This window comes from Anas platyrhynchos, chromosome 1 (genome assembly GCF_047663525.1).
Source record: "Anas platyrhynchos isolate ZD024472 breed Pekin duck chromosome 1, IASCAAS_PekinDuck_T2T, whole genome shotgun sequence".
NCBI classification, from domain to species: domain Eukaryota; kingdom Metazoa; phylum Chordata; class Aves; order Anseriformes; family Anatidae; genus Anas; species Anas platyrhynchos.
Window position 1 is genome coordinate 197,056,537 of NC_092587.1, and position 21,234 is coordinate 197,077,770.

The 21,234-nt window shown below is 41.6% G+C and overlaps 1 protein-coding gene across 13 annotated transcripts in view; it reads right to left on the reverse strand.

The window, feature by feature from the left end:
* The window catches only part of FAT3 (FAT atypical cadherin 3), a 419,198-nt gene that overhangs the window by 318,461 nt on the left and 79,503 nt on the right, over positions 1-21,234 (reverse strand). For all 13 annotated transcript variants that reach the window (XM_072032791.1, XM_072032790.1, XM_072032787.1 and 10 more), the window contains one exon: positions 6,640-9,951. In XM_072032791.1, coding sequence (XP_071888892.1) covers positions 6,640-9,934 — 3,295 coding nt within the window. In that variant the 5' untranslated portion in view covers positions 9,935-9,951. The remainder of the gene's footprint in view (positions 1-6,639; positions 9,952-21,234) is intronic.

A 21,234-nucleotide genomic window follows, 5' to 3' on the forward strand; every position in this document is an offset into this window, starting at 1 on the left:
TCAGGAGCCTCCTGAATAACAAAGGAGGTTCTCTATACATTTTCCAAAGAAGGGACAACACGCAAATAACAGCTAACTATAAAAATTGTACATCATGAGCTGTTTTATGCAATACAAAGCCAAGAGAGTTGAACAGCTTGAATGGAACAATTCTGCATGGCTGGCCTCACTTAGGAAACTTTCAAAATATGTCAGAATGATATTAAGGACTCTTTAAAGTAAATATTTTTGTAAGCTGATGCATTGTTTTAGGGTTCGTGTTATTAAATAAAATCTTAAACAAATTCATTCCAGTGAAACCAAGACAGGCCTTGTTTCTTTACTAATTTACAGCTACGAATTATAAATACACGGACACGGAATTTATCAAAAAAACTTGTTTCTCCACCGCAACTAATTTTAAAGAAAAAGAAAAATGCGAACAATTACTTTCCCAAAATTGGAAATCATAAATGAAGGAAAGATTGCCCTATTAAAAGCTGCCAGAGATAACACAGAGTAATGATAACACGTTACGGCAGACTCCAAAATAGCTGTTCCCAGGAATGCTTTATTCATGCCTGACACAGATAGAGGGTGACAGATCAGAGTTTGGCCAGAGCTGAGCTGCGTGATCCATCTGGCATGCTCCTCCCCGGAGGGGACCGCTCAGGAGAGCCGTCGTGGCCAGGCTGAGCGCCAGCAGCTTGGTCCTGGGTGACTCCTGAGAGCATCCTCCTCTCCCGAGGCAGCACCCACCAACACCACTGGCACTGCTCTGGTGTCTGGCCTGAGGTTACTCTGAAAACTTTGTTTTTGGAAGCCTAGGCTACTTAAACGGCTCAGAACTACTTGCTCTGGGCAATGAAATTTTCCTACTCTCACCAAGAAAATGAATGATGTCTGTAACACTCACACCTCAAAACTCTGCAGTGAATTCAAGTCTATGGTGAGTCTTCACAGATTTATCCACTAGCTCTTACATACTTTCATAAAATTAAACAAGCAGGGGGAAGAAAAAAAAATAGCACATTTCACAAAGCATTTTCATTTTTACTTGATGTTGTTTCAAGGAAGCGCTAGTAATGGTCTCACATAAATGTTTATCAGACCACTCAAATTGTAATAAATGAAAGTATCCTTCAACTTGCATACACAATAACCAAAAACTATTTTAGAAGACAGCAACAAGATGCAAGGAATCTGAAGCAATAAATTTATTCCCTTCTGCCAGACAGTTTTAACGGTGCAAGCAGGTCTGTTTTATTATAAACTGTATCTTCTGGTGTTTCTTGTTTCCATTATTAGTCATTTGAAGCCATTATTAGGGTTTTCCAACACCAACTGGCTTCTTTTTCGACTCCCAGCAACAGTCTGTCAGGAATTTCAATCACTCCTGAGGCACCTTAAAAGGTCTCAAAACAGAACATCAGACCGCTGTACTTGGCACCGTAAATCAATCCATGGACTTTGTAATAATTTGAAATCCACCTCCACTTAACATGGTCTTTAAGATTTCAGTGCTGTGAAAGACAGGCTTGGCTTATTCATTTGAATTGTTCAGGGCTGAAAACACCTAAAGATAACAAGTTATCAGGGTCATCTCCAGCTTGTGTTCTTATTAGAGGGGCTCTGCAGGGGTGGAAATCTGTGCCAACTAATGCCAAAATTTAAACTCTCAACAAAAATCAAGGGACTCAAACTCCAGAATAACCTCAGAAAAGGAGGCTAGTAGGTTTTGAAAGTGTTAAGTCCATGCTTCTGGGCTTTGCAAGAACATCAAAGATCCCATAAGCATTTCGCTAACAGCACTATTGTGTCTCCATATTCTATTTCAGTGCAACTTAAGGTGTTTTGATGCTTTTGTGAGAAGCTGCAAAAGACTGACTGCTTCAGCTTTCCCACCTATGCAGTGGGGTTAGTCATTCTTTGCATCCTGAGGCACCATCACACCAACTCCTGTCAAGCCTGCAGAAGTGTCTGCAGCAGCAGATGCCGAGTGTGTCTAGTCTCTGCTCCTCCAGAACTCGGTTCATTCCCCTTCTATTAGCAGTACATCCACGGATAAAGTTGGGGTAAATATAGAAACATTTCTAGTGCCAGGCTGTTACATCAACTGCTCAAAGAGTAGAAACACATGCCAGACTGAAAAGTGGAGCTGGAGTCAAAAACACTGCTGTTTAGTGAAACCACAAATCATGAAAAAATGTGAAAGAAGACGTCAGCATTTAGGCTAGAACTGATCTCATCTTAGTCAACCTTTTGAGAAGTCAGGAGATCTCACTAGCTGTCGAAGTTCCCGTTGCAGCCAGCACAGCAGTACAGCTGGATGGCAATTAGTCACCCAAGGTAGGTGGTATCATGCATGTACAGCCATGTGCGCTTGCTGGAGTTACCACAAGCTCCTGAGACAGCAAAAATACACCACTTTTGCTGTGGTATCAGCACTGCAACCGTGTATACACCAGAGCAGAGAAAATCCAGGATTTTAAGAAGTGAGTAAGGGACTTCTGACAGAGACCACTTCCAAAAGCCTAGTTGTATCTGTTGGAGCTCTTGCTAGGATGAAAACTCAGAGCATGCTGCCATCCCCCAAAAAACTGCTTGTTTTACATTCCAACACTCTAGAAATAAAGAAGGTTTTTACACAACTCTTTTCTAAAGAACTGCAATTAGCAGACTGGTGAGGAGCATGGAGAAATACACCAGGTGAGGAGGGGTACTAGAGATGAAGAAATGTCTCCATCTTCTCCATAGCCCAAAAGCTGCATAAGGGGAAGCTTACCACCCATTTCAGCAAGTGAGATCAAAGCATCGGAGTTTAATGTCTTTCTGTAGATGGAAAAGAGGGTGGGATGCTCCTGTCCAGTGCGTTTTCAGAGCATGACTAATCTAATTTATTTTTTACTACAGTGTAATATGAATAATTTCTCCATCAACTGTATTTCTCTGTCAATTATAAGGAAATCCTGCAGTGACTACCTCTGACTGTGCATGAGCACATTTCATCATGTAGATTACATCTCAGGAGTCCAGAGAAAGGGAGAGATGTAAAGAAAAGTGGTTCTGAATGGAAGACAGAAGGAAAAAGAGAATCCATAAATGGCAAAATCACATTACATCTCTCAGTGCGGGGTTCTTAAATGGCAAGCTTGTGACATTTATACCATCAGTCAATAAACAGACCAATGAAGAAAGAAAATCAATAAGTTTGAACTGCGCACATAGGCTGGTGACAAACTGAATGTCCATTGAGGCAGGCATCAACAAATAGAGTTCTCAATTTAAAAAAATAACCACTTTTTTCCTTCTAGAAAAGTCTTAAACCAGTTGTTTGTTTGTCCGTTAATGGTTGTTTGGTTCTTTGTTTGTTTGTTTTTTTAGGGGGTGTTGTTTTTATGCCAAGAAACATGAGTTGTGTTGTAAACCCAAGAAACATCTAGTGTGATGGCTAAGGTGCTAGTGTGAAAGTAGGGATGGAGCTGGAGGAGGTCTGAAACTACTGCCTTCTACAGCAGGAGAGTTTCTATTGATTTAGAGATTTGCACTGGCTTCATCTCCTGGTAAGAGAAGTTAAAGTAAATCCAGAAAAACAAAGTAAGAAGTAATTCAAGAGGCTGTGGGACCAAATATATGTAAAATTCAACTTCAACAAATACTTCTAGCTGGCAAGTGCTCATTATGCTTCTGGTTACTACCATCTGTGAACTAGAGTACCTGACAGTGAATGCTGCCATGCAACATCAATCCTCAACAGTGGTCCTCCATGACACAAAACAAAGGGGCACACTGCAGGAAGGCAATCCTCAGCCCAACCCTACGACTCATCTCATATCAAAAATGGCAACAGCATCAAGATTTGCACATACACCCTCTGCAGAGAGATCCACCTTGGCCAATATGGAGAGACTCCAAGCCAGCAGACCACAGACCACTGCTCAGACCTGAATGCAGAGGACCTGTTGTGTCAGCTGCACCAGCAGCCAGGTCAAGCTCTGGAGAATTAGATGCACCTACATGCATCTGTATGTACCTGTAAAGGAATGAGAACAAAGCCACTATGCCAAGAAGCACATGGCAGCAGGGCACAGTGGGCATCCACTATGCAGGTCCTCCTTCTATGCAGATATCCTCTATGCAGATACCTCCTTGGGTATCTCCATACCCTCTTCCCCTCCTCAGTACAGACGTGCCCCAAGGAGCACAGGCACAGCTCACTCAGCACACGGGGTGACACCATCACGATGGAATATTGCGAAAGAACAAAAATAATGCACCCGAGCAGAAATATGCTGAAAGCACAGACTTGCTTGGAGTCCAGCCTGCTCACATCAGGATGAATTTGGCCCAGTTTATATCCTAATGATTATAATGGATACTGCAGTCTTCTTTTCATTAAGGCACCAGCCAAAAATATTGATTTGTTGTACTTCACGCTCCTGCTTACCTTCACAAATTTCGTGAGAGACGGCGTATAAGCCAATAGAGTCGGTCAGTTTAAAAGTGACAAATTAACTGCACTGAAAGTAAATAAACAGCTATCTCTTTGTAAATTAATTCAATATGCGACTTGAGCTCTTTTCTACAGCTAGATAGCTGATTCATCATTCAGCAGTGTTTAAGTTGCCACCAGTTCAATAGCAGACTATTAATGTTTTGTCCTATTTGACACAGCAGGTCAAATTTGGCACTCAAGTTACAACAGCACAACAACAGCGGGGTAATTCCTGAACCCTCAAATCCTGCTCTCCATGCATCCCTGGCCCAGTTGTGCACCCAAGCATTCTTCAAGTTGGTTTCAAGATGACTTAAGGTGTATCAAACAGCTGGGGAAAACATACAAAAAGAATCTAAATATATCTTGAAGTACTGGATTATGAAATATCTTCTGGAATAGCTTTGTGAGACAGCACAGGCAACAGGGTTGGCTCTTCAAAATACTCTTGAAAGAGCAAAAGACAAAGATATGCAACTTTTAAAGCTCTGTTTTATTGTGGTGTGTTTTTTTCTTTTACTAACTTAGTTTCTTTCTAGAATTGAAATCAAGTACATTTAATGTGTAATATCAGCTATGACTCACACTCATCTCAGAACATGATCCATGTTTTACTGAAGAGGGGCCCTAACTCGGTGCGAGCTATCACCCTTAATAGTCTAGACACACGGCAATAACTTAGGTTAATTTATTAATGAACAACACACATACTAATTTATCCTCCTGGAAGCTGGTTCCCTAACAATTCCTTTCAGTTCACCAAATGTTGAATCCCAAGATTTTCAGAAAAAGGCTGAAGCATTTAGACCAAACTCCCATTACTTCAAAATGAACCCTTTTATCTGAAGTCCATGCTACTCAATAAAGTAGGCTAACATTTTTAAATGCCGGAGCTTAAAATTGAAAATCATGTTCAACCGCCTAAATAATGTTGCCCAAGTTCATTCAACTGCTATTAACACTGTAGGATATGTGAGTTCTTAACATTTCTAGAAATTTGAGTAGGTGCCCTCTTGACTTCTGACACTCAAGTTTAATGTTTCTGGACACAAGGTTTTGACTGTCATCTGTGCACAGCTGCAGCACAGAGACTACAACACAAATAGAATAAAAATATTTTCAACTGCTTATGTTCAGACGAGATCCACAGCATTTGTAATGTCGTCTGTTTTTCATAATGTTCAGTTTAGAAAGTTGACATTTGATTAAACAGTTTGAATTTGCCAAAACATACATTTTAATCTTATGCTTTAATACCACATTCTCAATTAAAAGCTTCAGAAAAAAAGACATACAAAGTCTGCTTAAACCACAGTAAGCCCACAGACCCAACATATTTAATATAATTTTTAAACTGTTGACTAATATTTTCTAATTTCTTCACTTCTTCTAGTACCACAGCTGCACCATTACTCCCAACAGCTATCAGACATATAAACAGCCAGCTCGTTAGCTGTGTTTAACTAGATAGCCTTTTATACTTGGTGTTTTCCACATTTTCCAATAGAGTGTGGTAAAAGTGAAGATTAACATCTTCAAAATCTTCCCTCTGTTAATACTACTGCCACCAAGGAAAAGTCAGCACAGGCTGAGTGCATCTTTCCCTGTATTTGTACCCTTCACAAGCACGCCTACGCTGATGAAGACAGCATGCTACAAGAAAGCATATTATACAGAATGGCACATCATTCCAGACTGCTGACTCCCATGAAAAATTACTCCCAGCAACAAGGACAAGACCAAAAATAAGTTTTAGGATGAAATAATTCATATTTCCTGCCCCTCACTTCCTTCCATTGGGTTTAAAACTGCATTCAAGGCCATGAGTGTTATGACTCTGTGGAGGTGACCTGAGTAATTTACAACGATCAACAGATAATACAGTGACTGCAAGAGAGTCATTACGCACCTATCACTGCTTCTTAAATGGAGTCATCACATAGCAGATGAAAAGCCATGTGCATTATTTCACACTCATGGAGTAATGAATGCAACCAGGTAATTAAATCATGTCATCACTGTGCCTGGAAAATCCTTATTTGTAATTTTATCTTGCCTGTTATGAAGAATCGAACTTCTTGTAATGGGCAGAAAATAATTATGCCTACGTTTCTCTTTTGCAAGAACCTCCATGAAAGGCAAAGGAAATTAGAAATGAAACTCACCTGTTTCTTCATCTATGCTGAATCTCCCCAGCCCACTGCCGTCCCTGATGGAATACTGGATCTCTCCATCCCTTCCAGAGTCCTCGTCTCGAGCAACAACTTGCAAAACACTTGTACCAATACGCGAGTTTTCCTTTACAGATCCAATGACAGCAAAGTCAGGAAAATAGGGGGTATAGAGATTTTCGTTAACATCCACTACTTCAACTTCCACAAAAGAAACGGAAGAGAGAGAAACCGGGCGCCCCTTGTCCTTTGCACGCACTGTCAGGTTGTAGAACTGCTGCTTCTCGTAATCGAGCTCTTTGCTCAAGCGGATAGCACCGCTTGCTTTGTCTATCTCGAATCGCCCATTGTAATCGTTCACCAGAGAGTAACGGACTTGACCTCCCAAGCCGAGATCTGGATCATGAGTTTCCAACCAAGCTATGACAGTGCCAACTGGCAGGTCCTCAAGGACCTTCACATTGTAGCTGGATGGTATAAAGGCTGGAGAACAATCATTGACATCGTCTAAGAAAACCTTCAGAGGCACAACAGAAAACTGCTGATGGCCACTGTCTGCTTTGTCCCTAGCCTCAATCTTTAGTGTGTAGTTTGCTTTTGTTTCCCGGTCTAGCTGATCGGCCACGTACACCACTCCCGTGGAACTGTTGATGGCAAATTGCTGGGTGTCCGTAAGCACCGAGTAAGCCACCTCCCCATTGGATCCTAGGTCTTTATCTCTGGCTTCTACTTGGATAATCTCTGTACCAAGACTTGTACTTTCTAAAATGTTAACTGAGTAACTGTCCTGTAAAAAAACAGGCTTGTTATCGTTTGCATCCTCTACAGTGACAGTCAATAGTCTCCATGCAGATTTCTGTGGATTACCTAAATCATAAATTGTAATATTAAGGAGATAGAGCTCTGTTTTTTCACGGTCCAAGGGCATAAGAACTTTAAGTACCCCTGTTTCCATGTCAATGTTGAAACAACTATCTCCGTTACCATCAGAAATTGTATAGACTACTTTTCCATTAAAGCCTGAGTCTGCATCATAGGCTTTTATCCTTAGGATGGTGGCACCAACTGGCAGATCCTCTGAAACCATCACATCAGTAGGGAAGGTTTTGTCAAAATGCGGTGCCTGTCTGTTCACTGAATAAAAATCGAGAAAACCATCTTCCAAATTCAGCTTCACATTTGCTTTTGCCTTTTTGAGCAATTTTTCTGCTAGCTTCTGAGCAACTCTAGTCTCTCTACAGCTAAAGGTCTTTGAAGACACTTTCCCATGAACTACCGAAATATTAACAAACATAGCATCAGCAAAGTTCTCTCCATCAGTGGCTGTTATCTTAAGGCCAAAATTGCTGTTCTTTATGCCAGAATTAATTAGAGATTTTTTAAGTTGCAGGACACCAGAGTCAGGATTTAAATAAAAAATTCCAAGCTCATTTCCAGAGATTATTTTGTACTTTACAAGCTCTAACTCATCTATGTCTATAGCAGAAACAGCAGTAATGTGACCACCAACGGGAAAGTCAGATGAAATCACTCCCTGACATGCCACTTTTTCAAAGAGGGGCTTGTTATCGTTGACGTTGCCAATGTATATGGTGACATTCACCTCGCTTTCATGGCGGTAAGGAGAACCCCAGTCAGAAGCCCTCACAATGAACCTGTAGCTTTCTGGTGAGGACTCAAAATCCAGTTCTTCAGATGTGCTGATGATACCTGTAAACTGGTTTATTATAAATGGTAGCGAGTTCAGACTGGCAATGCTGTATGTTATGTATCCATTTTCTCCCCTGTCTTTATCGACTGCTGAAACTGCCAAAATGCTATAGCCCACAGGGACACTTTCATTGACAAACGAGCTGTACGAAGGCTGCTGGAACTCCGGAGTGTGATCGTTGGCATCTTCTATCCTGACAGTAACCTGTGTTTTTAAATCACCACCTTTGTTTGTATATACTTCTAATTCGTAGAGGTCCTTCTCTATGATTTTCAAAGGACGAGCAGTAGTAATAAGGCCTGTGTTGGGATTGATCTTAAAATAATCAGCATCCTCACTAGGAGATAATCTATATTCCACACCCAGTGGCTCAGGTGTAAGCTTAATTACTGCAACCACCACACCTGGAGGTGAAAATTCATTGATCGAAACATCGTAAGTTTCTTTTTCAAACTTTATGGGTATACTTTCTTTTTTGGGACTAGCAATGTGGACCAATTTGACTGCAGAAAATTTCTGAGGAGATCCTTTGTCCTTTGCTTGGAGAGTTAGGTTATAACCATATGGGAAACTGTCCCAGTCAATAGGCTTTCTTTCCTTTATTTTGTACTCATTCATCCATTTACCTTCTTTAGTCAGAAAGAACTGTTCCAGAGGATCTCCTGCCACAATTGAAACAGATTCAATTTCTCCATTGGCTCCTTCATCTAGGTCGTCAATGTTAACAACTGCATAGGTAGGCTCCTTGTCTGATGGGAAGGGAATATGCGTTACTACATTTATCGTTGGAGCATGTTCATTTATACGTTCAATGTGAACATAAAGCTTGGCCGTACTGCTAACACCGTTGTTTCCATAAAGCTTCATCCCACGGTCCACAGCCAGAATCTCAAGGTCATATCTGTTTTTCTCATCATAGTTTAGCCGGCCACTTAAGGAGATAACACCACTCGTAGGATGTACTGAGAACAGATCAACTTTGTTTTTGAAATAATAATAAAATTCACCGTTGGACCCAATATCCGCATCTGTTGCGGTCACCTGTGCAATGCTAGTCCTTAAAGGAGTGCTTTCCGCTATTGTGACAGAGTATGTGGTTGGTGAAAACAAAGGTCTTAAGTCATTCATGTCCAAGACCTGGATATTCACTTTTGTCCATGCTTCCAAGTCCTCTCCTCTGACAGACCCTTTCACTATCAATAAATAGTTGTCCTGGATTTCTCTGTTTAATATAGCAGAATTCCCACCTTTAGTCCTTATTCTTAGGAAACAAAAGTCAGCAATGATGACTTCCTCTGCTTTAAAAAAGCCCTCATCGTCGCCAGATACTATCCTGTATTTGATATCCCAAGAAAGGTCAGCCAAGGTAATGCCCATTCTCGTTTGACTGTTGACATAGGTCCTGGCTGCCGAATTTTCGTACACGGTAGCATTGTAAGTGGAATGTGTGAAGTGAAAGCCAAGTGGTGCGGTTCCATGAACTACCTGGCAAAGGGAGGCCAGGAGCTTGACAATCAGAAGGGCAAGGCAAGACGGAGGTGGCCGTGTGCCTGACCAGCAGCCCATATTCACCTCCATCACATCTTTCTTTCACCCTGTGACAGAGAGAGAAAAAGTGAGATAGTTAATCAAGAGATAAAAACGGTACTGGAAAAAAGCATTATTTCAAAATTACTTACTAAATTTGTACCTGAAAATAAAATATACAAAATAACTAGTTACTACATATTTAATAAAACAGAAAGGGAGAACACTACACACAAAAAAGCAACAGTTTTGCATTCTTTTTTTACATGTGATAACATATATACATAACCACACATATATACATACATATACACACATGTTCATACTTTTTTTAATATAAAAAACCGCTATGGGACCCAACCACATCTGTATGTACATGTGCACAATACAAAATAATAATCACAGTAAAAAAAAATAAAACACATTTGGGTAAAAAATATATGGATAATTCACACTGAAATTGTTATTTTTATTTAACAGTAGTTGCAACTAAGTCTAAACTTGTTCATTTTTAGAGCATATTGGAAGACTCCTTTTTAGTCCCAGCCTTTGGGGATGAGACAGGATTTTCATTATCTATGTAACATTGTGATAGTCAAATTCCCGATAGTTATCAGGTTTAATATGGACAGTTAAGAAAGATCAGATGGTTAGTGAAATTTGAGCCACCAAGAAAATGCAGTACATAAAAATCACCAGCCAACCATTACTGCATTTACAGGTGCCAACAGTAAAATCAAAATAAAAGTAGAATTATGGCTATTTAAATGCAATCACATACACATACCCAGATAGTGAGAACAGACAAAATACAATGAAGAAAATAAAACTACTTGATAAAGTTCTCATATAAAGAGTCAGGTTAGTAAATGTCACAGCTAAGATCAGACTTAACTCTGCCCTTTTATACGTACTACAATGCATCTGTAATTATGATCACTGCTATCCATCAAATACATGTGGTAACACACAGTAAATAAGGACACAGATGAGCATTTTTGAACACTGATGAACACTGAACACATTCCGTAAATGCCCCATTATTTATTTATATCACTCCCATCTCAACCTAAGAAGGGTAAAGACCTTCTCCAGTCTGCTGCCTGTCCTGCTGTGGAACAGCCATCCTGGCTAGCAAGAGCATGAAGACATTCTTAATTGGATAGAGTCAAATCCACCTTGCACCAAATTTCACTCCGGCAGCTCCAAGCAGAATTTGGCTACAAATAAAGCACGTGGCTCCATCACCAGCAGTCTTAATCCACAGGTGGTTCCATTTCAGCCACCTCAAAGCAGCAAGAGCCCTTCCAGCAAGAGCCCTTCGTTGATTGCAAAAGGCTCATTGTGAGTACTGAAATGCAATTAGTTAGCAGCCATTTGAGGAAGATATGGAGATCCTCCATACAGTCCCATTGTGCATTAGTCCCACTGCCTCACTTCATATATCTGAATTTCCAGGTTAAACGGAGACAGGGTTAGCGGAGACACTGGCTCGAGACTGCTGGAGGGTGCTGCAGCAGCTGTGCACCAGGCTGCTGCTGATTGCTTTCCACAGAAGGAAAGGAGCCCGAGGAAACTAGTCAGATGCTTAAAGTGAGGCAGTGTGAAAAAGCTTCTTTGTTACAAAGTACGTTCACCACTACTCATGAAAATCTTAGAAATCAATTGTAAAAGGCAATTATTAAAAGACCCACCGCACACATACATTGTTCTCATTGTCATTTAAAAGCTGCTTGAAAATGCAGTTTTCTTCAAGCTAGAATATAGAGTGGATAGGAAAAGTTGTCGATAATGACAGGAGTTAATTTGAATTTCCAACATGATTTCAGCATCCCCTAGGAGGTTTATAAATTGCAGGCAAGTTTTGGAATATGAATTCGTGTTAGTTATCACTTCCAATATAACTGAATGACTACTGCATTTTTAAGTACTAATGACAATCAATTTATTGCACTGATGTTATAATGTTCACACAAAACACTTAACTTCCTGATCCCACAGTCTATATCCCATTGCTTAACACGTTAATCAGTTTGATCAGTTCTCCCAAGTGTTTGTCAAGGCACCCATCTTTCAATACACTTATTTTCACATACAGCCCCCCCCCCGTTTCTGATTTATTTTCCATTACACCAACAAAAAAGGGAACTGTCCATATTGAAGATAAAAATCTAATTGGACTTGCATTTCCAACTAACAGGCAAATCCCCACAGAAGTACTTGTGGCACTTCCTTTTCTGAATATCACACATCATATAAATAACATGTTAACCCCTGTAGTTTATACAGAGAAGATGTACAAACATAGACTTCTCCAGCATGCTTTGTGTACAAGTTCCCCATGCTCTTCCCATGCCCAGGGTGATCCCCAGAACACCTAAGATGAAATTCTTCAACTAGGAAAGACTTTTTAATGTTGTTGCCATTGCACTCTGCTAAAAGATCAGAGCAGCGGCGCCTTATTTTTCAGCACACTAAACATTCATCAACTTAATCCACCCGTGTGAAAATATCAGAGTCCCCTATTTTCATGGAGCTTTATGTGAATCACTTTGAGCACTGCCATGAAAACTGCTGCTTCAGCCTAGCGTGGGAGAAGATGCTCTCAAGTAGAAAATACAAGCAATATACCGTATGCTGCTGAGGAACAGCCAGCCAAGGAAAATGAGAAATCCTAATGGGAAAGTCCCAACTCATGACAAAATAAAGGGCTGTGTCTCTTCTGTGAAGTGGCACTATTAAAATCCTCAACAGGCAAGTCGCTGTGCTACCACCACATTTTACCAAAGAACACATCAGCATCCTCTCTCCATACTGCAGTACCAGCTTTCCAGGTCCTCTGTAATCAGAAATCAGCTATCCTGAGAAATCTCTTGCTGCAAGCAAAACGCTACAAGCAAAACAAAATAAACTGTACCTTCAGGTTAGCCATACACAAGGTTACAGACTCCACAGTAGCAGACAGGCACCACTATATATGTAGTTACAAAGCTACGTGATCAGGGGAAGCTAGCGAAAAAGTTGTGCATATCCCAGGTAATACGACAATGTCATGCTCCCACTCCGTTTATTTATTTATTTTTAGAGAAAGCCAGGGCTGAGACCTAATCTTGAATACACAGCTGCAAATCCAGTTACGTCAATGGTCTATGAGGTTTGTGGTTCAGAGCTGAAACACTCGGTTTCCACCTACAAACAATGCATGACACACACATGCATACATGCGTATGTATACATAGCATGTGTGTTTGTGAATGCATTTTAGTTCTGTATACATATGTAGACACAAACACACAGTTTGTATATTTTTAAGTATAATTTCAGGGTTGGCACTGGAAAAAGTGGGCCTTCCCATCAGGCAGCACTTTCAGAGTTTGATTTCACTTCAGATGTGGTATGTAGTGCTGTAACAAGCTCCTCACTGAAGTTATTCATCTATCCATATATTTATATGGCCATCATCATTATATTATTGGAAAGTCCCAACAGACGAGCTATTAAACTGCCACTTGGACTACCCAAGAATGTTTTATTCATTTACTGAATTCCTTTCTTCTGGGATATTTGTTTTTAAGAGCTCATAATACATACATACTTAATGCACAGGAAATGTAATGCGATAGGTTACAGAAACAAAGTACAAAGCGACCCACCGTAAATTAAGAGGCATTTCTTTAAAGGCACTTCTTGTCAAAAAAATGTTATGGTTTCGAGTGAAGAGAAAGATTGTAATTACTCGTGGCTGATTTTGAAACGTTTGGGCAGGAGCTACTCCAAAAAGGAAAATAAATCCCCTGATACTGCACAACATAGTCTGAAGAAGCGGAATAGCTCTTTAGCAAGAATAGAGGCTAAAACACAAAACCTTCTAAGTACCCAAAGAGGCAACAAGATGACACAGAGAAGGAGTCCAGCATCCTTCCACTTTAGCTCACATTATATCCTCTGGTCTTGAAGTGAAAAGAAAGAAATGGAGAAATATAACGGCCATTGATTTTTAACTCTCTTAAAAATAAAATTGAACTCTATGATTTAGTTCTCATATTTAGTTCTCCACTCATCCACTTGTCCTCTGTTCTTTGAACAAGAATTATCTATGTAATCCAAACCTTGTAGAGTTTTGTACCTGTAGGGACCTGTAGGTGGCTGGTGCTCCATAGAGGAGCTGTGAGAGGTATGAGTGTTTTTTCATCTCGGCTCTGGCAATCTGCAGCCTGGGCTGTATCCAAACAGACTGGGAACAACGACTCCAGTCCCAGGGACTGCCAGGATTCCCACACACCGAATCTGTGGGTCTGATTCAGTGTGCAGACACAAAACAAGTGCTATGTGATCCTCTGTTTGATTTCCTCTCCCAAGGCTAATTCTCCTCATCCCAAAGATCTCTATACCATAAAATACATGAAAACGAAAACAATATATATATACTCTTGGGTAAACTCTAAAATTATTAAACAAGTGCCAAAAGGACTTTTAGAGTACATAAGGAAAACAGCAGGTAAACTTCTTCAGCAGGCAGAAGGAATAAGCTTTTAACAAGACACTACAGGGAAAAGAAAAATTTCCTCTCTCATCCTTCAAGCTCAAGTACACCCAATGAGATAAGAGTATTTTCAGCTGACCATTGCATAAATGATCTTAGTGAATGTGAGTATATAATACAAATATTTAAGAATTTCTACAGGTCCTTTGAAAGGGAAGAGAGAAGAACCCAATCTGCCCTTCACCTCCCATCTTCAGCAGAAGGACCCAATACAGCTCTTATCTAAAGGATCCTCCATGCTTCAGTATGCTACGAGGAGAAAAAACATATTTTAAATTCAGATGACAAATTTATGAGAATCAAGGTGATTATGAGCCTTTGTGCACAGGGGTAAAAAAGGTCAGGAAACAGGGTTTGCTCTCATTTAAAGGTTTTTACCATGATTTTTATGTTTCCAGAACAACCTGTGAAAGTCAGGCTGCTTCCTCAGAAAGGACAGGAGTGGTGACCTCTAGGTATGGAATAATACTACAATTCAGAAATACTACTCTATTCTCAGGAAAGGAGTCACAATTCTCATTCAAATGGAAGCTATTAAAGTTCTATTAAATAAGCAGCTTTACAGCAAAAAGGTGTATAGATGAAAACATAAAGGACTTTTTTTTAGAAGGCAGGAAAACATTAGCTTCACATACACATGACAAATAAACAGTATGTATTCAAGCGATGAAACGGCAGCAGGAACAACAGCAGATTTTGTTGTAAGTGACCTCAATCTTGCAAGTAACTCCTTCCTATCACTCAAATAATGTCAACATCGGCAGTAGTCTATCTCTTCTTAGGGTCTAATCATCAGAACAGCAAACCTACAATATCGCCATGCGGCTCCATCCACCTGAACGGAGCCTCTTATTCTCAGTGCTATTTTCTATCAACAACAGCAATCTGCCCCTACAAAAACTTCTGCGTGACCGGGTCAAGTATACCTGCAAAAAGGTTAAAAAGCACTCTTGACTCTTTTTCAGTTGTTTCCTATTTAAGTTCCACATCAAGCTGCAACATTGATAGGAAAAAATGTTTTTCACAATGCTGTCAATGTCAAGACACAGAGGGGGGACCCGTGTACGTCGCTGCCCTCTCCTGGAAGGAACCTCCTCCATAGTGCAAAACTATGGAAAACTTCAGAACTCATGGAAATTAGTATTAAAGGCATGTGGAAGATGGTGATCTAGGAGTTGGACGGATGTCTGTCTACCAACCTTAGGCACAGACTAGAGACAGCGGTGGATTTTATCCTGTCCCCTCAACATGCAGGCAGTATCATTAGCACGGGGTCAAATGAGAATAGGGGGAAAAAACATTAATAATGGCATGTTATTTTAAAAAACAAACAAACAAACAAAAAAAAACACACTTTAAAATGGCACATTCTCTACTCAGATATCTTTCCTGAACTGCACCCAGATGTACCCCACAATAACTTACCCAGCTAGGAAAGGCTTAAAATTTACTGGCCAGGAAAAGAAATTAGAATATACAATAAGAATATAGAGTTTGTGCCATATGGAAATGAATTAAAAATGCATGTTCAACTCTAGGCAGGAGGGAAAAAAAATGCCTGACTGACATTGACGGTAGATTTATGCCAGGGGATATATATTCACGGGGCTACCTGCTCCCTGATGAATACAAAGATATGATTTTCCATATAGATGATTACATCATGATGTGTTTATCCCAAAAGAGAAGATGAAGACAAACCAACCATTTCTGCAGAACAACCCCTTGCAGGAGACAGCGCTATAAATCCTAACCTTCCTTGTAGCTGCAAATCCTCCCGCTGCCTGCATCTATTTCACAGGAGAGAAAGGCCGCTCAGCATGCAGCGAGTGTAATTCCAGGCCGACCCTAGGAAGTGAAGATTTAGCCACCCAGCCGTATGTTGTGAATAACTGGGGTTTGCTAGCAGGTGCTGGGGATTTTTCCATACGACACCAATTCTGGACAAGGATCAGTTCATCAGCAGATGCAGATGATAGTTGTGAGCAGGAGCTGGGCATCGTTTGTCTTCCTGGGGAACTGCTGCAAAGGGTCTTTGGGACTCTCCCTTCCCCCTCGAGGATGAAAAACAGCTTGGGGAAAGAGTAGGGGGGGGAGAGGGGAGGAATAATTTGCCGCCATGTGAGATTTGTCAAAAGGGAATTCCAGGGAGCAACCTTACAAGGGATTTGAGCTTGTCCCTTGGTGGTCTGTCCCGCTGGAAACAAAGCCTGATGGCCAGTTTTTATGCTTTATCTCCAATCCCCCCTGGCTCCTGCTTCTTAATCACTGTAAAATGGGGAAGCTCTGGGGCAGTTTCAAAACGAGCAAGCTATTTCCACTGGGGCTACATGCTCCCTCATGAAACACACTCAGAGATGCTATTACTTGCTTATTTGGCTTCTCTCTCTCTTTTTTTTTTTTTTCCTTTATCTTATAAACCTACTCTGACCCCATTCAGGGAGCCCTGGTTTGAAAACCCCTTCTAGACACAACATCACAAAAAAAAAAATCTAGGCCTGGTTAGTGCCACTTGTGCCACTGCTGGTCCTTCCCATCTCTCTTTGGGACCCCAAATCAGTGCCCTGGGACCCCAAATCTGCACCCTGGTCAGGTGCCTGGCACAGGCAGACAGAATACCAACCTGCCACACTGCAGCACCCAGCTGCATCAGCTGGGACTCCAGAGGGATTTACATTGGGCAACATAACTGGGCTGTTTGAAAAAAAAAAAAATTGCCCTTACTATACTGCAAATAATATAGGCAATCAAGACCAGGCGAACTTTTGTAAAAGACCCTGGAGTAAGCTGATCTCTAATTTCTATGCCTGGTGAAAGGCAGCAATGGAAGGAGCTCCAACCCAACGAGATCTGTGACACAGCACCGAAGCAAATGTACTGGCCCTCCTGATGAAAAAGCATCTCCCACCTTTCTCACACAAAGCCCTGTGAACAGAGTCACTTCCATGGCAGCTTCCCTTCAGACCCACGACTCCTAGGCGCTGCCGGCCACTGCAACCAGTCTGCTCTGTGCTCAGGATCCTGCACATACTCCTCCTGACAGTTTGCACTATCTTGTATAAACTATTTGGCTATAGTTTATAGTACGAAAGAAGTCTATCAGATTTACAACTACTGTTTCCAGGGCCATAATAGGTATATAGGTGTAAGGACTGGAGTAAGCTGTTACTCTCAGAGGGAAAAAAATACTATATATCTCCCTCGGCCGCTCTGTGTGTTGAGGCCAGGCAGCTCAAATGGTCCAGACTATTATATACAGGCAAGAGGCGGCTGCTAGGAAAAGAGATGAATATACAAAAGTTCTTCCCAGTTGACAGCCCCATATTAAAAAAAAAAAAAAAAGAGACTAAGAGAAAAGATTACAACATGGCAAGTCAGAGTAATGGCAGTCCAGTGAGGATTTCACAACAAAAAGGACTGTGGAATAGGGGGGGTGGAACCAGATGATCTCCAAGGTCCCTTCCAACCCAAACCATTCTATAATTCTATGAATACAGCATTTCACCCCACACCAGAGCCCCGCTGCAGGTTTGTCCCCAAATGACTTGCTGAATTAGAGAGAGGTGGTCTCAGCAGGACTGCTCCCTGCGGTGGCAGTCAGTGCTGTGAGGGCAGGTATGGATGGAGGCCATGGGAACAAGCAGGGGCAGCCAGGAGAGGGATGCACAGAGACAGCGTGGGACCCAGTGTCCTAAGCCAGCAGAGTGCCATTTATCATGTACAGTAAGAGAAACGGAGACAGAGGCATGTTCTTGCCTGTGGCACAACCAAACTCATTCTCCAGAAGTTTACCCTGGGTTGCTGATCCTCTAGTTTCTACCATAAAATGATAGTTTTCAATCCATACAGGAGAAGCACTCAAAGTGAACTGAGAAAATGGCACTGCCTGAGCAATCCAGGGAGAAGTCTGCAAAGAAAACGTATTTTGGATGTATCCAAGTGAAGCTTAGGAAATAATAATAATTAAACACAAAACTATTTGAGAGAGAGTTAAATCTTACCATGCTGAAGGGGAGAAAAAGAAAATAAAGTTTTTTTCTTTCTTGAGGCTAGAAACTGGATTGTTGCTTTTGCAAGGCTGTTTTTCTTCAAGATGGCAGTGTCACATGGCAAAAAAGACAGATCATACTTGAAGCACAGGGAGCAAATATTTTGATTGAGATTCTCAACAAGTTTGAGATTTGAGAACGAAACCTAGATTTAGCAGCGCTGATTTTCCTTTTGATAGGGCAGGAATCTGCAGGGCGCTGGCACCTGCTGCTTCACAGCAGACGTAGCACAGAGCTGCCTCCAATCCTGAGCAACCCACTTAAGATGTCTACAACCAGCTCTCAATGCCTACAAGGGTCTGACTTCCAGGCAATGCTGAGCAACCATCTTCTGAAACACAGCTCCCAAAAAAATACCTCCCGCTGGCCCTCTCATAAATTAGCCTCTGACAATTTGGACCAAGCCTGAGCCATCAGATGTCTGTGTAAAACAGAGAGAAATAATCACCAATAAATACAGCCACTGGTTTCTAAATCTTCCTGTGCAAAACATCAGAAAGGCTGCATTTTTTTATTTTTTTTCTAACAGGCAGCATTTAAAGAAAGGGCCAATGCCATAACTTTTTAAAATTACATCCAGTTCAGGCCATGGAAATTGGTTAACCTGGCTAAGTAAGAAGCCAAGCAATCTCTCAGATAAGCAGAATGCACACTGCAGACATTGCACTGGAAATAGAAAAGCTGATGGAGTTAGACTTAAACTGAACAAAGCTACTACAGAAACCTACACACTTCCTTTCCAAGCTATGTGTTAAGGCCAAAGCACGGCAAGGAGCAAAGCTTTCCATCAGAGATGGTCTTGGAACGTTACCTGTGTTAGAAGTACCTAAATCCACGACAGGCGCTGATTGCAATTATTTTCACCAGGACATTATAACACTACTTCTGATGCACAAAGCAGTGCTGATGGCACTAGGCAGACTTGCATGAACACCACAGGAAAACTTATGATAGCATCTCCACCAGGTATCTGCACCGTGGCCATTAGCACAGCACTGAAAGGCTGCACGCTGAAATTTCCACCACATCCAAACAATTTACCCATACTGAAACCACACACACTCCTGCCCCAACCCCACAGTGGTCAGCTCCTGCATAGATATTTGAGATGAAAACCACTTTTTAGCTTACCAAACACAAGCACAACCCACTCTGGCTTCAGCTTTCCAGCTCGGCCCGTTCAGTTGCCGCAGCTGGGAGTCCCTCGAGGGCTGCTGCGTGCCTGGGGAGCTGAAGGTCCAGCATCGCAGGCACAGCCCAAAAAAAAGCTCCAAAGAGCAGAGATCCCTATTTAAAGCTGAACCATTCGCTTTTGTTTATTTATAGCAAACCCATTAATTGCCAATCGTGTATTTGTTTGTTGGAAAACTAACACTCCAAAATAAACACCAAGTTGAAAGACCGTTCCCAGAACACTGAACGATATCAAGAACAGTGCTAAAAATGTAAATCAGAAACATCAAAACACATCATGATCTCAACTGAAGGAACAAACAATCCATTATTTCTGTGCCAGAAAAGAGGTTACCCATAAGCCGCCAGCTAGCTGCACAGTTATCTACAGTCCAGCAGTTATTTATGTCCTGGAGAATGACAGACACCACTGTACAGTATGTTGAAAATATCTTCGTGGCAATCAGCATATGCCAGATTAAATGAGGTATCTCTTAGCGCAGAGTCTCGATAATCACCTTGGAAAAGTGCCTTTAAAATGTTTGGCATTAGAGGCAGAACCTCAGAAAAAGTACCACAGCATTTATTCATGTGTCAAAATCACACACAAAAAAAAAGAGAAGAAAAAAGAAAAAGTAGATGTATTTGTTTTAGCCCTCTTCACTAACAGAGCTCCATGCTCCCCTTGGAAGAAGGCTGAAATTCCCTCTAAAATCAAGGAGTGCTGCATGGAAAACCAGTGAAAGCAGCCTTACAGAGCTATGGTCTGTCCCTTCCACCCCTTGAAAGGTGTTTAAAACAGGTCAAGTGCCCCAGCTGCCTGGGAAGCCCTTCAAGCAGCCGCACAGGGAAGCAGTAACTGCTCCAAAGCCAACTGCTCTTTACCTCCTAAAATCCTTACAGATTTAGGACTTTCCTAAAGCTCCCACATCCACCGGCTGTCAGCAAAGCCTTGTTTCCAAAGTTCCTGCATCCACTCTGAAAATGCTGCCCTTCCCTTGAGCTTCCCGATCTTCACACACATCTGAAATCTAGGTAAGCGCATACATTCATCCCGTTGCCAGATGAGGAATCAGGCACAAATGGACCAAGCCCCTTGCTCCAGCCACACGGGAGAGCCCCCAGGCACTCCCACTGCCAGCTCTCGCTGCCTGCCTGCACTGCCCTCTGTACCTGCACGAGTTAAGGCAGGAAGGTTTCCCTACGAAGCAATGCTCACCAGCATCACATGGCTGAATTTCCAAAATCTGGGGTCAAGCACTGATTTTTCTCACCGTGTTGCAGTGGGTACCAATGAAAACCTGTCATTTATTCACAGTTCGGGAGCTTGGGTTTGGTCTGCAAAGTGAAACCTAGATCTTGAAAAGGTAACTGGAGACACCTATCACAAAAAGTATAGTGTTAATAATAACAACGAGAACAACACTGTTGTGAGTCCATTATGTTGTTGAAGATGGTAGCCCCTGGCAAGAGGAGGGTCGCCTCTTCATGCCTCACCCTTCTCCATTTGGTCTCCTAGAGTCAGGATCACCTGCAAGCCAAGGTCAAGCTGCAAAGCCTAAACTCTCAACTTCTGGACAGAAAGT